At 47.0% G+C, this 16,693-nt stretch overlaps 1 protein-coding gene across 4 annotated transcripts in view; it reads left to right on the forward strand.

Annotated features, from left to right (window-relative positions):
* Window positions 1–16,693, forward strand: part of Lhfpl2 (LHFPL tetraspan subfamily member 2) — a 143,687-nt gene that overhangs the window by 106,695 nt on the left and 20,299 nt on the right. For all 4 annotated transcript variants that reach the window (XM_055598455.1, XM_055598458.1, XM_055598456.1 and 1 more), the window contains one exon: window positions 14,776–15,406. In XM_055598455.1, the coding sequence (XP_055454430.1) occupies window positions 15,001–15,406 (406 nt within the window). In that variant the 5' untranslated portion in view covers window positions 14,776–15,000. The remainder of the gene's footprint in view (window positions 1–14,775; window positions 15,407–16,693) is intronic.

A 16,693-nucleotide genomic window follows, 5' to 3' on the forward strand; every position in this document is an offset into this window, starting at 1 on the left:
ATACCTCGATTATGCCTTTTTAGCCACTATGCTCTGTCTGTCTATCTGTCTCTCTGCCCTAGAATGTAAGTCATATGGAGAGCCTACCTCTTTGACTTGTTTTAAGAAGGGTTTACACAGCCTTCCAGGGTTACCCAATAGGAGCTGGAAAATGCCCTCCTTTTTCCTAACTCTAACTTTGCTCCTGCCCATCCATCCATCCTACCGCCTGCCTGCCTATCTATCTATCTATCTATCTATCTATCTATCTATCTATCTATCTATCTATCTATCTATCTAATCTGTCCTGCATGCATGCGTGTAGGCCAGAAGAGGGCAACAATCTCATCATGCTTTCCTTGGGATTCTCCCCCATACCACCCAGGATTCCCTTTGGCCTGCTAGGTGCATTTCTGATTGCAATTCTCAGAACAGGTCCTCATTTCCTCTAGGGCAGCAGGAGGAAAGGTCTGCCTCCCTCACCCACCCATCTGCCCCCATTGCCTACACTTATCTCTTTGGACTTTGAACAATCCCATGTATACAGGATTTCAGTTTGTTTAGGTTTGTGCCAGGGCTCACCTCTGTAGAACCTTGGGGTGTGATTTAGTAAGCTGTGGATACTCTTTGGAATAACTGTACCAAGAGTCTCCCTTTAAAATGATTTTTGTTTGGGGCTGGAGAGATGGCTCACCTATTAAGAGCACTGACTGCTCTTCCAGAGGACCCACGTTCAATTCCCAGCACCCATGTGACAGTTCATAAGTGTCTGTAAACCCAAGTTCTGACATCCGCAGACATGCATGCAGGCAAAATAACAATGTGCACCAAATAAAAATAAATAAATTATGAAGAAAAGTCTGTTACCCCAGCTCCAGGAGAATTCAATGCTTTCTTCTGACCTCTGAAGGCCCTGTATACATACGTGCACACACGCGCGCGCGCACGCGCGCGCACACACACACACACACACACACACACACACACACGATTTTGTTGTAGGGAATGCTTAGTGAGCATGATTCTCAGGAAGAGTAGGATTTAATGAGGAAAGGAGGTGATCAGATATGATGGACATATTGAGTTCTTTCGCAGTGTTAATACGGTTTCATCTCTTGCCTCAGATGTCTGTTGCCTGCACTGCCTGGAGGAGGCTTAGCTCCTGTTTCTTTCTTTATTCCTTAATTTATTTTTTTTATTAATTACAATTTATTCACTTTGTACCCCAGCTGTATCCCCCTCCCTCAGCCCCTCCCAATCCTGCTCTCCCTCATCTCCTCCCATGCCCCTCCCCAAGTCCACTGATAGGGGAGGTCCTCCTCCCCTTCCATCTGACCCTAGTCTATCAGGTCTCATCGGGACTGGCTGCATTGTCTTCCTTTGTGGCCTAGTAAGGCTGCTCCCCTCTCAGGGGGAGATGATCAAAGAGCCAGCCACTGAGTTCATGTCAGAGACAGCCCCTGTTGCCCTTACTAGGGAACCCACTTGGAGACTGAGCTGTTTGGGCTACATCTGTTCAGGGGTTCTAGGTTAGCTCCATGCATGGTCCTTGGTTGGAGTATCAGTCTCAGAGAAGACCCCTGGGCCCATATTTTTTTGGTTGTGGTGATTTCCTTGTGGAACTCCTGTCCCCTCCAGGTCTTTCTCTCTCCCCCTTCTTTCATAAGATTCCTTGCACTCTGCTCAAAGTTTGGCTATGAGTCTCAGCCTCTGCTTTAATACCCTGCAGGGTAGAGTCTTTCAGAGCCCCTCTGTGGTAAGCTCCTGTCCTGTTCCCTGTTTTCTCCGTCTTCTGACATCTATCCCAGAATTTGCTCAAGTATACAAGAACATTTGCTCAACCATGTTCATAGCAGTTTTATTCACAACAACCAGAATCTGGAAACAACCCAGATGTCCCTCAATGAAGGAATGGATACAGAAACTGTGGTACATTTACACAATGGAATACTAATCAGCAATTAAAAACAAGGAAATCATGAAATTTGCAGGCAAATGGTGGGAACTAGAAAAGATCATCCTGAGTGAGAAGCAGAAAGACACACATGGTATATACTCACTTATAATATAACATAGGATAAACATACCAAAATCTGTACACCTAAAGAAGCTAGGCAAGAAGGAGGACCCTGGGTAAAATGTTCAATTCTCACTCAGAAAGGCCAATGGGATTTGATTCTTCAGGCAGAAGTAGGATTAATTATTGTGCCCTGCACATAACAGCCCAACAAGGCCTCCTTTTTCCACTCCCCAGTCCATCCTATGACATCATAAAGCATAATATGGTTCATTTTAGCTCTTGCCACCCACACCAAAGGGTAGGTTGGACCAAAGACCAGGAAGATAGGCAGTGTTAAACCCAACAGGATGGGAACAGAGCTTTATTGTCCCCCCTCAAGCATGTGGCCCTCCTAATGTATGTAGCTGACCACAAATAATTGATCTTGCCAGAGCCTCTATTCCTTGGGCCTTTGCTATCCATGATCATCTTGTTAACGGGATCAATTTTACCAAAGCTTGTAAAATACTGCCTTTGACCAAAACTTTAAACAAACAAAATTTTAAAGCCTACCATGTACACACTGATAATGCCAAAGAAAGTTGAAAATTAGATTAAAGTCAGCCGAGATGCTTCATCACCAGGCATCTGGGCCATGTTGTATTTTTAAGTGTCATTTGAATCATTAGGCTTATAACAAAATAAGATGTCTCATTAGATTGCCAATAAAAACAATTAGAAGGATATGATGCTGGATAGATGTAAATGAGCCTTCTTGGGATATTCCTAACCAATGAAAGAATCACACTGCTTGATTCTAATAATTCACCAAGGAACCGAAATAAACAGCAAGCATTAATTTACAGATCAGTTTCACATGGTTAATGCTGTGTAATAAGAAAGCTACAACCTTTGACTCTTGCTGGAAACTAAAAGACTTAAAAGAGGACTCCATTTTATTGTCCATTTCTCATCTGGAGAGTCTTATTAATATGCGTTTATCCATCAGTCTGTATCTTTCATGACATGAGGCCAAATAAACTTTAAAAAAAGAGAAAAGGTGGAACGTTTATATTCTGCCCTGCCCTGTGGCATTTAGCTGTCTTCATAATCCAATGCATTTCATTTCCCAGAGTAATAACCAAAAGTGCATCAAGAAAAATGGGCTTCTTTTAGGACTAAGACTTTTCTGATCTGAGAAACTGCAGAGTCTGTCTTTGATGCTAAGTGCAATGGGGCCTTGTCTTTATCTGTTAGCCCAAAGGCTGGGCTATGCCCTGTTCTAATGTAGTCTCAAGAGTAAGAGTTAGAATTTAGTCTTGCACCCCAGAAAAGATCAGAAAGGGGAGCTGGTCTCACCTAGGTCCTTTGTCTGTGGCCCTTGAGCAGTTTCTATGTAGCATTCTGCAACTTGTCCACTCAGTTCCGTGTTTGGATGTGACCTTGGCTGCTTTTGCTGTCTAGCTGCTGCTCGTAACATTTCTTACAACCCACCTGGCCCCTCCAACCACCTGACCCCTCTCCTGCCTCGCCCTCCCCGACCTGATGACTGTCTTCAGAGCAACTGATCTTTATGAGCCCTTTGTCATAAAGAGCCTGTGTCCCTGGGAGAAGGTGGTCAGAGGTAGTCACGTGCTTGACATACATTGTGAGAGGGTTAACACCAAATTCATCACCTTCACTTTGAACCTGTGATACTGAAGCTGAAGTCATTGGGGGGGGGGGGCTACAAGGTCACATGCAGTTTACTGAGGAGCCTAGGACTGGACTCCTGCTTCCCAGGATTCCTGCCTCACCTTCTCCAACAATTATTTTGCCATGAGACAAACTTCTGTCAGTTGCTCATACGAGAAGATCATTTTTGCCTCATGAAGATAAGTCACAGGAAAATAAATGTTGGCCAGCGTGTAATGTTAGCCCCCACTGTGCCTTCTACCCACCGTTATCCCTGCATCTCTGCCCAGTGTTTACAGTTCTCATGAGCTGGTTATTTCCTTTGCCCTCATTTCTTTGGGGATGAGGAAATAATTTTTATCAAGGTGAACAGCTCATTGCTGGGAAACACAAGAGTAGTTTATGATAAGGCCTTGGGTTATAGAGTTGAAACAGAGCTAGCTTCCTGCTGTACATTTCAGTCATATGACTCTGTTTACCTTGGAACTTAGTAGTTGAGTATGAAGCTAGGTACTTACAGACCAGTGGGCCCGCAGGAGGATGCCTTGGCATGCCTCAGAAGTGACTTCTCGATCCTGGGTGGAGGCATGGTGGCTGGGTCTTACTCTAGAAAGTAGGATTGTCATTGAGGACAGCTGACTCTCCTGAGGCTTGTCTGAAGCTTGTTGCATATTTCATACAGTTGGTCCTCACAACATTCCTGTGTCAAGGGTTCTATTATTATCACATTTTATGACACAGGAAGTAGGAGAAATCATGCCAGGGTCACCACTTAGATGGTGGTACAACTTTACTTTAAGTCCAACAGTTTGGTTCCTGACTGAGTCTCATCCTGATGCTGCCCAGCTTGGTGGACTTAATCCAGGCCTGTGTTCCTTTTTGTGATCTAACCAAAACACAGTCCTGCTTTCCTTTCAAATGCCCCAGGCTCTCTTTCCTTGTAGCTTTCTCTCATTGGGGAGTATCTTAGTTTGGTTTCTATTGCTGTGATAAAACACCACCAAAAGCAACTTGGGTGGGGAAAAGGGTTTCTTTCCTGTTAGCTAACAACTCATAGGTCATACTCCGTCACTGAGGGAAGCAGGGCCAGGAAGTCAAGGCAGGAGCTGAAGCAGATGCTAAAGCAGAGTGCTGCTTATTGGCTTACTCGCCATGACATGCTTAGCTTGCCTTTTTATACATAAGCCAGGACAACCTGCCCAGGGGTGTGGGTCCCCCCACATCTGTCATAAGTCAAGAAAATACCACAGAGGTGCCTGCGGCTAGTCTGATAGAGGCATTTTCTCAATTGGTGTTTGTTCTTCCCTGGCTTGTGTCAAGATCACACACACACAATTTCATCAGGTTGGAGGGGGCCCGTTGACTTCTTGGGCTACTGTCTGCTCTGCCCTGGATTGTCATAGAGAGCAGATGGTTGAGCCTACTGGAACCCCAAGAATCTGTAGCATCACTGCTGTGAGTTTAAAGGGGTTACCTTCCTCTTTGCCCTCCTTGTTCTGCAGTTCTTCCAGTCTACAGGCTGTTCTTCAAGGGATAGGACCAGGGTGTGTCTCTCCTAGAGAACTGTGCCCAAGGGCCTTTCTGCCCAAGCCTTCCCAGCAATGTGTTTCTTCCATGTTGTGCTTCATTTTAAGGGGCCATTTTTGTGGGCAATCTTACTGGGCCATCTGAATAAGTATATGGAGTGCAGGTTTCCAGACACAGGCTGCGGTGACTTTACCGGGCTGCCCTGAGGAAGGTGGGAGCACTAGGCCACCTCTTCCCAGTGTGCATTCCAGAGCCATTAGGTCAGCCAGTATTTAAGGCCAAGGATGCTGTGTGAGCGCAAGGACTGCTCTGGGTTAGCAAGTACCTGATGTTTCTGAGCCATGTATTGAACTTAGTGTCACTTAAGCCTAATTGTTTTTTTTTTTTTTAAGACCATCTGTTCTTAAAACGTAAGTTGAATCTTAACTGTCTGGGGGATTCTTTCTTAGTTAATAAAGAAAGTTTAAACTTTCTTTGTTGATGGTTTAGCATCTGGAATTCTCATTTGGGAAGATTGAAAAATGCTAGATGGGTTGGTCGCTAATTATGAAATCATTGAAGCATATCATGTTGCTTAGGCTGGGTGTGGATGAGGTTTATACAGATGTTTGTATATCATGAATATTTATATGTGTCACCCTCATTCTCAAAGATTTCTATATATTTTAATGAGCATATCTAGTGGATTCCAACATGACATATTTATCCATATATATCATGATATCTAATCATGAAATTTTTATTGATTATAAATCTCTGACATAAATGAACTAATAGAGAGGAGTCAGTACATAAATAAGAGCACGGAGCCTTGTGGGTAAATACCTCCCTTGTATGTATTGTTCTTTATTGCACATGTGTTCAACATATAAGACTTGGGCTATTTTCAAAAGCTTTGCTGAGCTTGCTGGCTCTTGGGAGTGGGGACATATAAGGAAGACCTCGTGGATCTGAGGTGGGAGTTTGTGTCTTTGGAGGCAAAAAAAAAAAAAAAAGTACCCATGTGAATGAGGAAAAAGAAAAAAAAGATGACACCATTTTAGCAACATGCTCAGAAGCAGGACCAAGCTAAGACTAGGCTTTAGCCCTTTGCTTTGTATCATTCCTTTTTTTCCACATTCTGCCACTACTCTGTCTTACTGGTGAGGAGAAGAAGTGACCTTAGACAGAGAATCAAAGGTTTTTAAAAGAAAAAGTAAATAGCCACTAGCATTGTCCTAGTCCTTGGGTGTGAATTGTTGGGTCTGGGCCTTAGAGATAAGGGTTGTCTTGCATCAAGTTCTGCTGCTCTCTGAGCAAGCACCTGAGTAGACCTGTGGTACTCCACAGACAATTTCCGAGTGAAGCTCAGTAAGGCTGGTGGTGCTGGGATATGCTTCGGAGTGTTCACTTTGATGGGGGCAGGTCAAGGACTCTATTGTGTTGTAGTCTGCACCTGCCTCGGCCTCCAGGAAACTGCTGGAATGAGCGGGTGTTTCTGCTGGCAGGTGTAGAGGCCGTCTCTGTGGGTCATATGAAAGTCTGTCCCCTTAATCCCTGCCTTGTTTTTTGAGACAGAGTTTCTCTGTTTAGCTCTGGCTGTCTTGGAACTCACTCTGTAGCCCAGGCTGTCCCTAGGGCTCTGCCTGTCTCGGCCTCCAAGTGCTGGGAGTGAAACCCTGTGCACCACTGTTGGACCTCCTTTATCACATCAGAAAGAAACGCCTACTTCTTTCACAGCTGTTATCTCTTTCATGACCTGGGCTCCAGGGCCAGGGTGCACATTAATCACACTGCTCTCCAGTATCAGGCAGTGAAGATAGAAGGAAAATAATTTTAGTTTTGTTATTTTTTTAACTATTTGTGCATACTTTCAAATTAACATTTTTTTTTCTGTTAGCAATTTTGAGCTGATAAAGTGATACCAATTACTACTTAAGCAAACAAAAGACTCTATAAAAGACAATGGCCAGATTAAAACTGTTTGCAAAATAGTGGTAACCCTGTGAGTTAATGAAAGTCAACTAAGGGAAGCCACCATCTCCATACACACACACACACATTCTTCCCCTGACCTCTTAAATGACTGTATTTTCAGAGGAAATATTAGGATTTTATGATGGAGGTGGGGAAGTGGGGAGTGGCCATAGTGATCTCTACCTGGGGCTCAGCTTATCACTCTACTGAATGCTGCCCTATAGTTGTCTCCTTGTTCTGTAATTATGTTATCTTTGCTGCTCCTGTTGGTGGCTTCCATTCTCCATTTGTTAGTTATTGCCCCAGCTACGTGTAGGCTTGCTTTATGCTGACACCTAGTACTAAAAGGCCCCTGAGCTGTCTTTGGAGGTGCACTTGAGGGGAGACAGAGTCCTTACCCTTCAGGCAAGCACACAGCACCCTGTCTGTGAGCACTAGAAGCAGACTTCTCAGTCATAGCCCTGACTCCAGGGGCAGGAGGTGGCCAGAGCTGATCCACCGATAGACAGCTCTCAGAAAAACAGTACGTGGAAGGAGAGGCCATCTGCAAGGAGACACCCTTTGTTCTAAGTCTAACATCAGCAGCCCAAGTTGGTTCTGTTACCGTTGTGTATTCATTGAGAGTGGCTGTTCAGTTGGTTCTTGTTGTTAGGGACACAACAGTTAAAGGAGTCTCTGATATCACAGCAAAGGGAGGGGACAGCTGGTTAGCTACAAGGGGGGAGTGATGTATGCCTCAAGGTAGAAGGACTAAAGCAAGCCCTGCAGTCAGTCAGTGGGATGGAATAATGCCGTCCTTGGGAGAGACAGAAGCTACGCGAAGCAACAGTGTTCTCTTCCATGGGCACTGTTCAAGAAGCCTCCAGGTTGGGAGTGGCTCTCGTTCTAGTTGATCCTTAGATTTTTCTGGTGATACTGGGGTTGCATGAGAGTCTCAGAAACAACAGATGGCATAATCCTCTCTTATCATCCTTGGAGCTTGTGAAGTGGCTGGGAGGGACCTGGCTGATGGCATTATTTCTGAACAAGTGGTATTTTTTTCTGCCCGTACACAGAGGGGTCAGAAAGCCTGCATGCAGTTGCTGTGCAAATGATGTCAGTATTCCCCAGGCACAGAGCTGCCCAGCTGTCCCCTTAGACTAGCCCTCATGTGTTCTCAGGGTCATTTACCCTAGAATGCAGCAGCTTGAACTACATGGAGCATCCCCTCTACTGTGTTCCATAGTTGATTCCTGAGTTCTTGTTTTCCCTATCTTTGTGACCTTTTTGCCATCACTTTCCTATTGATCTGTAATGACACCTGAACCCACATTAGGTCTTTGGCCTGACACAGAATGCATTATAAATTAGAAAAGTACTTGTGGTTTAAAATTGTGTAGAACAATGGCATAAAAGGGTAATTGGAATTAACTTTTCACTCCATTAACAAACCAAAAGTAGCCTTGGACCCAAACAGACACAGGGCCAGGCATGATACCCCTAGATCAGACATACCTGGCCATCTGCCTAGAAGGCTAGTTTGCCCATTCCTGCCCTCTGACAGACACAGCAACCAACCCTCTTCTTAAGAGTTTAAATGGCCATTTGTAGGAAAGAGGAGGGCATGTTTAAAATATGCAAGTGATTTCCTGAGGTCTTCAAGAAAGGATCATTTAGAAAATGTGGCACTTCTGCCTTAGTGACAATGTGCTATCCTGGAAGAGAGGTGTTACGGAAGCAGGTTATACATGAGTGTGGGCTTCTGGAAAGTTTGAGGCTAGCCAGAACTAGTGAGTTGAAAAACAAAGTTGACTATGAACAGGAGGTCAAGAGCGCCCCTGGTGCTCTTACCCAAGAGAATGGGTCTGTTCAGAAGTACTGGAAAGAATGACTTCCAGGCAGCTGAAACCACCAAGTGCAGCAGGTACTGAAGCCTCTTGTAGAGAGGAGAGCTACACTGGGCTCTGTGAGGGCCAGAATGCAGGAAGCCACAGAGCACTGTCCACTTGGTTCCTCCTGGCACCCAGAGTTTTCCATGAATGCACTGAGTGGCCCACCCCAGGTCTAGCTAGAGGAGAGTTAGAGAGAAAGGCCTGAGGTCACTCTTGCCAGGCTCAGAAGCAAAGTCTAGGTGTGTGTGTGTGTGTGTGTGTGTGTGTGTGTGTGTGTGTGTGTGTGTATTTTCTCAGATTCATTATCTCCTGCCTCAGCAGCCTTCTGAGAGCTGGGGTTACAGGAGTGTGAACTGTGCTTGGCTTGGAGAAGCTCCATTTTTCCATTTGCAGAATAGTGATTACTGAAAACAGAAGCTAAAGTTAGTGTGTGACCCAGGGAAGCAGACAGGGAACACAGGCTGTCACTGGACAGTCTTTTCTGGCAAACCAGTTTCTATGCTCCTGTCATCCTGTTTCTCAAACATGCAGATTTTCTCCCACAGTTTTTATTGTCCTTCCTGTCTTCGTAAGATACCTCCTAGCATCTTTGGTTCTTGACAAATGATAGCATCTCTCCACAAAGTTGTGGCAGGCTACAGTGCCTCCAGACATTGGCACACATCCCCTCTCCCCAGGTGAGATGAGAACCACAGCGCCAAGTCTTCCCAGAGGTCAGAAATGGGAGAAGGAGATGTTTGCTTTAGGGGACAAGAAAATTTATTGGCCAAAGCAGGTCAGTGCTGAGCGCATTCAGCTAAAAGAGTAATGCGCTTGCTGTTACGTTTGACTCTTTGACAGTCAGGATGCCTGGTTTTTTTGTTTGTTTGTTTTGATTTGTTTTGTCACCAATATGTTTTATGGGCTCAACAGAGCAAAAGCTTGAGAAGCCTCTTCTGGTTGGATATTTTAAAATCTGAGACAACAGCAGCCCATCCAAAGGGCTTTGCATTCCATACCAGCATTGGTCTTGGATCTGAAGGCCGTGTTTGTGCTCTGGGGTAAAGGTCCCAAGTTATCAGAGACAGCTCCCTTGCTGTCCCAGAACTTGCTGAAGAACAGCTGCTCTGCTGACAGAACCCTGAGCTGGGCAGAGAACAGGTGGCGGGCCACTGGCTGTGTCCTGATTGCACTGTGTCACTCCCTTTTGTACCCCCCCCCCACACACACACTGCCTTCATAAACTGACATGGAAGCCGGTCTGAGATGCAGGCCCCCCGACACCCCTGTGTAGCTCATTTCTCAGGAGCACAGGCCATTCTTTCCTTTAGGAGAAGGGACTGAGCTGGAGAGCACCCTTCAGGAAGCAGTGACCAGAAGCCAGATCACATGCAGTTGGCTTATTAAAACTGTCTCGTGATTGCACAACACCTGGGGATGAAGGCTGATCTGCTAAACCCTTTGTGGGGTTCCAGTGTCTAGGGGAGATGGCAATAATGCAGATGGGCCAAGAAACAAATAGTTTTCTCAGAGGTACATGATTAGATGTGTCCTCCCCAGATAAGGATAGTGAATTTATTAGTAATTGGAGCTTATATTTTTAACTTAATATTTTATTCTTTCACACTTCCAGTTTACCAGCAGAAAAGCAACCCCAACCTTTTGTATTTTCAGTGTAAATTACTTAAGCTTTGTGTTTTGAAACTTACATGGTTTATCTTTTTCTGTGAAACTCCAGAAGGGCCACCCTGGGCAGGAACCCATACATCTTCAGTCCCTTAGAGACCAAAGCTGGAGTTGGGAACATCCTTACAGAATGTGTGCTAAGTTAGCTTCACCAGCTAAGACTCGGTCCTTCATCTTTCCAGAGCTGTGGCTTGGGGCCACTTCTTTGTGGCTGACTAACTTGTCAGTCCTTGCCTTTCTTTTCTACTTTTTCTAGTTCTTTTTCTTTTCATCATCCTTGGGTTATGTCACAAAACTAGAGCCTGAGGGGCTCTGTGGTCTAAGTAGGATGTGGAGCAAAAGAAACACTTACAAATAGACCTGGAATCCCTGTCCTGGCCCAACATAATACTTGTGAATACTTTCTGTATCCAAGTGTTGTGCTCATCCATGGGATGACTAATGGGAGTAGTGACTAATAGCCAGCACCGTGGATGGGATGATGTGCTGGTCACCATTCAGATGGCCGAATCTTAGTCCTCACTGCAGCCATGGGTGGAATAATTGTCTTGTAGCTATGTGGGGAAATGTCCCCATTTTAGGAAGTGCACCCTAAACCATTTAGAGACAAAGGATTAGACCTTCTCATCTCATTTGCAAATGGCTCAAAAAACTTGTGTACACTTTAGATTGGGAAAGGAAATAAGAGGGAATGTTACCAACAAATACTGAATCTTGGTGTTGGGTATCCAGGTGCTCCTTGCCTGTTTTTGTCAATTTATGTCTGTGTTCGACATTATTATAATAAAACTGAAAAGCAGGCGCGTGGTGAGTAGGTACCCTGCCCTCACCTCATTCTCCTGTCTGCCTCATCTGCCAGGCTGGGTGTGTGGGGTGTGATGCAGCGTTGATTGATGCCTCCAGCTTCCCTGCACCTCCTGGGTGGAGAGGAGCTTTGTTCCTGGGTGTCTGTCCTGGTAACCTAAGAAATCTGGCCAGCAGGCACTGCCTGATTCTGGCTTCGTGTGCACCTTGTAGGGACTTGGAAGAGATGGAGACCTTGTAGTCTAAGGTGCGCACTGCAGCTCTGCACAGCTTTCTCATGCACTTAGACCTTGGTTGGACTACTCACAGGATGTCACTCCCTGTCACTGTATCCTCCTCCTTGCTCTCTATTTGGATGGTGAGACTGTTGCTGTTGCTTGTGGCATTCTCCTCTTTTGCCCTGCTCTCCCCCCAGAGGCTTTCCTTGTGGACCTTCAGGATAGTTTTGTAACATTATTTTCTATAAGAGACTGTCCAGCAGAATCACAGTCATTGTGCCGGTGACAGGAAGGTCAGGTGTCCTAAGCTGGAGATGAATTTAGTGGCTTTTTTCCAGGTGGCTTAGGAGGGAGCATGAGGACAGAAATGGCAGTTAGCAGCAGAGTGCTCCTGCTGTGGTGTGCCAAGCCACAGGGCCCCTGTGGCTAACAAAGATCCATAGTGAAGATCTATTTCCCCTTTAGCAGGGAGGTTGTCCCAGCAGGTGCCTGCCTTTTAGTACTTTTAGCCAAATGGGGACACTGCACAGAACACAGCCTACTCAAGCCCCCTGCTGAGGTCCCAGATTTTTCCTTGTCCAGCTATCCAGACTTTGCTTGGAGCTGAGAAGCTTCCTTGTTAGTCAACCTAGAGTATCATGGCAGTCCACTGATGGTAGCAGTTAGGAAACTTGCTAAGATCCCATGCATCTTATCTCAGGGTTCAAAGCAAGAGAATGGCAGCCTCATGACAGCCATTGTGTTAGGAATATTGGGTACATGGGGAAAGTGCTTTGTTTCCTGGGCTTAAGTAATGTGGGATCCCTAAAGAATCCCGCCTTCACTTTGGCATAGACCATTTTACCAAGTGTGCAGGCCTGAAGTATCACAGCCTTTCTCTTCCAAGATTACAGTCTCATCACACTCATCACGCTCCTGACTCCGAGCTTGCAGGTCAGCACAGCTAACACTCTGCATTGCCACTGAGAGCATCACAGAGCCCTGCAGCTCAGCAAGGGGACCGCAAGATAGAGTCTGAAAAGCCACATTAAATAGAAGTGGGACAAGGGTGGGGATGGCTGGAAGTGACAGCAAGTTAGTTGTGTAATCAGCTGAGGGAGGGGTCTCTCCAGAGGCTCTCTCCTTCCAACAGTCCAGGTAGGTGCAGCCCCCCAGGGCCTCCAGGGACTTCCTACCACTCCTTTTCCAATTCTCATCCAGCATTATCGTTTTCATTATAAACAATCCCCTGTGAAATTTTTGTCTCTCAGAGGGCTTTTCTGTTCCGAAGTATTTGGTAAGAAGTGCTTGGAAATGGCACCTGTGTTTGTGCTCAGTGCTAATTTTTTTCTCTCCAGTTGGATTTGAAAGTCTGGTGTAGACAATGCAGAAGCACAGAGTGAGATCCACATGTTTCCCTCAAAGCCCACCAGGCAGCTTAGACCTGAGTGATGGCTCCATCATTTCTGCATAGCCTGTGTTCAGTCTCTTCAACATCATGGCCGTTGGCCTACTGAGCACCTCTGCTGGACTGGCTCTCATCAGACTCTCGGCTGTGGAGAAAAGCTGCTGGGAAGGAAGCTCTGGTGCTTAATACCTGGTGTAATGGCTGCTCTTCTGGGTGCTTGAATAGGCCCCTGTCTCTCTCTCACATCTGTCTCGTAAGGGAGAAGCACTCTTACAGTCTCCGTGTAGGTTGTAGGTGAAGACACACTGGGAAGTTACTTACCCACGTGGCCAGGCACTGGTGGACCTAGCTGTAGAGCTCAGATCTGAGAGTGCCAAAGGCTTTTAGTGAAACACACAGCAGTCCTCTCCCTTAACTAAGCACTGCACAGCCTGGCAGTTTATGTCCTTACCCCATACAGACTGTGTCTTAAGGACAGTCCCATGTGACTACTGTGATACGACTTAAATGTGTCATATTTAATGAGTCACAATCACTAGACTGTCAGCCAGCAGACAGAAAGCTGGTATGTGGTATACCAACCGCCATTTTAAGCTTTGACTCTGCACTTGTCATTTCCCTGTCTCCCTCCCTCTTCTACAACTGCCTGCCCCACCTAAGGCCAGCATTTCAAGGGGCTCTTTGTAGTTCTTATGGCGTTGATGTAACCTCAGTTAATGAGATGGGGTCATTCAGTGTCAGATATGAGCTGTGTGATCCAGCCTAACCTTGGAGAAAGGACAGAGAACTGAGGGTTCAGGCTCTGAAGGAGGGGTGAGCCACTGGGGCAAAGTCCTCTCTGCTAATGAAGTCACGTGTCCTCAGGAGCAGAATGAGCTCTCTGTGAAATCAGAAACAATGAACATGTTGAGTCTCAGACAGGGGGTGAATGAAGCTCTCTGGCCAAGGGCCATGAGATGAATTGGGACAATTCAAGAGATGCATTCTTCAAGGACAACTTTATGTTACCACCGAGTGGACCCATCTTCACTGATGCCCATGGGCATCAGTGCACCATTATGAATAGTTTTTCAAGTCATTCCCTCCTTAGGGCTTTTTAAAGTTTTGACTTGCATAAATTAACTTCCTTAAAATAATGTGAGGAATGGATGGGAGGTAAGTTTGGGCAGCAAAGTCTTGTTTGTTCTTCCTGGGATCACTTCCCTTCTCATTCATACTCAGCTAGGAGCCAGATACTTGGCTGGTAGTCTGATTTCCAGGCACTTGAAGGTTGTTACTCTCTGCGGTTAAATAGCAAAAACAAAACAACAACAACAACAGCAACACCTGTTGGTGTTTTAGAGAACTTGGCTCATGTGCTAGCACAGCGTGGCTACTGCCTCACAAACTCTCCAAGGGGCAGTCAGTCTTTGAGAAAGTTCCCTGCCAGCTGTGCCTGCATCTCTCTGTAATGTTGGCTGCTGGAGCAGCGTCCCAAGTAGTAAGCCCAGCAGAGGGTCGGGGGGAGCCGGATAAGGTCCCCTACAGCCATCCACTCCGTGTTGCCATAAACAAGGAGGAACAATGGCACCCAGAAAGTCCCGCAGCTGGGCTGGAAGCTGGGAGCTAAGCGCGGGAAGGTGGGCGGGCTTTGCTGGTTGGGGCGGGGCGGGGCGGGCCAGCCGCTCACCCTCCTCCTCCTCTCTGGACTTATAGGTGAGGCTGCTGGCCCCAGGGACTCAGCACTCCGCATGAATGACGCCAGCCCTGGATCGGGACCTCGCTGCTGCTGCTGCCGCCGCCGCCGCCGCCGCCGCCTCTGACCGCGAGACTGAACAACCCTTGCAGCAACTTCCTTCCCTGGCCTCTTCTCATCTCATAGCTGTCTTTCTGGATTGACCCGGTGGACTCCTGCCTCGCTTCCCCACCGTGAACATCAATATGTGTCATGTCATTGTCACATGCCGCTCCATGCTCTGGACCCTCCTGAGTATCGTGGTGGCCTTTGCTGAACTTGTTGCCTTCATGAGCGCCGACTGGCTGATCGGGAAAGCCAAGACCCGCGGCGCCGAGCCGGCAGGCACCGACTCGGAGCCCTACTACCTGGGAATCCTCTGCATCCGCACCCCAGCCATGCAACAAGTCCCTCGGGACACACTGTGCGGGACCTACGCCAAGAGCTTCGGGGAGATCGCCAGCGGCTTTTGGCAAGCCACCGCTATTTTCCTGGCGGTGGGGATCTTCATTCTCTGCGTAGTGGCCCTCGTGTCTGTCTTCACCATGTGTGTGCAAAGCATCATGAAGAAAAGCATTTTCAACGTCTGTGGGCTCCTGCAGGGCATCGCTGGTGAGTAGTGGGGTGCGCGGAGGACCTTGAACATGGGACTCCTGGCACTTACTGCCTGCCTGTGCGTGAAGAAGGCTGGCCAGGGTCCCTCTCCAGCGGTCAGTCTCTCAACAGTAAGACCCAGGCTTGCGAGCTGGTATCGCATGCCACTTCTCCTTCATCTTTTCCTCGGGGTCTGAGTTGTTGGGTTTTCTTCGGATAATTGTTACTACTTTTTGCTTTTTTTTTTTCTTCATTAAATTAAAACTGTGCTTTGGGCGGGGTGGGGGGAGGGGAGCATATCTGAGGGGTTGGTCAGAGCCAGTCCAGATGCAGCTAAAACGGAAAGACCGCCTTGTTTAGTTAGAGGCAGAGAGGTTGTCCTCCACCCTGAGTTCGGCATCGGGTGGGGGTGACTCCAGCCTCCCAGGAAGGGATTAGCATCAGCTCCTCCGTGTTTAATAATGTTGCACTTAAGTTGTCTTTGGAGCCAGATAGAATGTTCTGTGTAGTCAGATCAGAAGGTGCAAGCTAACTTCTACTTTCTGGGCATTTCGCACTAGTGAGCTTGTTGTAAATGGGTAGAAAGTCTGAGTTCTTAACAGTGATCCCAGAGAGAAGGCTGCAAGCAAAGGTCTGTAGACCCTGGCATCACCTTGGTTCCTCCAAAGAGTTGAAAGGTGGACCCTGACCCAAGACAGCACTAGTTGGCCATGCTGAAAGGACTGCCTCTGTGCTGTTGGGTTAGAGTGAACAGGGAGAGCGTTCCCATGTTAAATAGGGGGCTGTCAATTTGAGCTGCAGTGGGAGGAGTCTCCACACCCCACCTGAAGAACACAGGCGGTTCTGCTCAGCACTCTCCTGAGTAGGACCTGGGCCCTTCATCAGTGGTGGGCCGTGCCCTGCAGCCAGGGAGGTGGTGAGGCAGCAGCCCCCACAGGAACTGATACCGCTCAGCCTCAGCAGCTAAGTGGGGCTGCTTCCAAATAAACAGATAAAATGGCAGGGCTTTCCCCAAACAGCTGATAAGATAATGTTATTGTTTCTTTGTTTGCTTTTCTGTTCCTCAAATCTTAGGGGGCCATTGTATGCAGGGATTGAGGATGGGGTAATGGACTAAGAGAAGTGACACACCCCTCCCTGTGGCCTGAGCTGTCTCCATGAGGTGATTCTCCATGTGACAGTTGGCACTGTTTATTTGACAGCCTCAGCTGTGCCAGGAATGGGCCAGGTGGATGTAGACAACTCTGCTAGACCAAGCTTCCATGTTTTAGCTCTGCTGCTAATTAGCAGGTCCACTTTGGGGTA

Source organism: Psammomys obesus, unplaced genomic scaffold (assembly GCF_907164565.1).
Source record: "Psammomys obesus unplaced genomic scaffold, mPsaObe1.curated_primary_1811, whole genome shotgun sequence".
Lineage (NCBI taxonomy): Eukaryota > Metazoa > Chordata > Mammalia > Rodentia > Muridae > Psammomys > Psammomys obesus.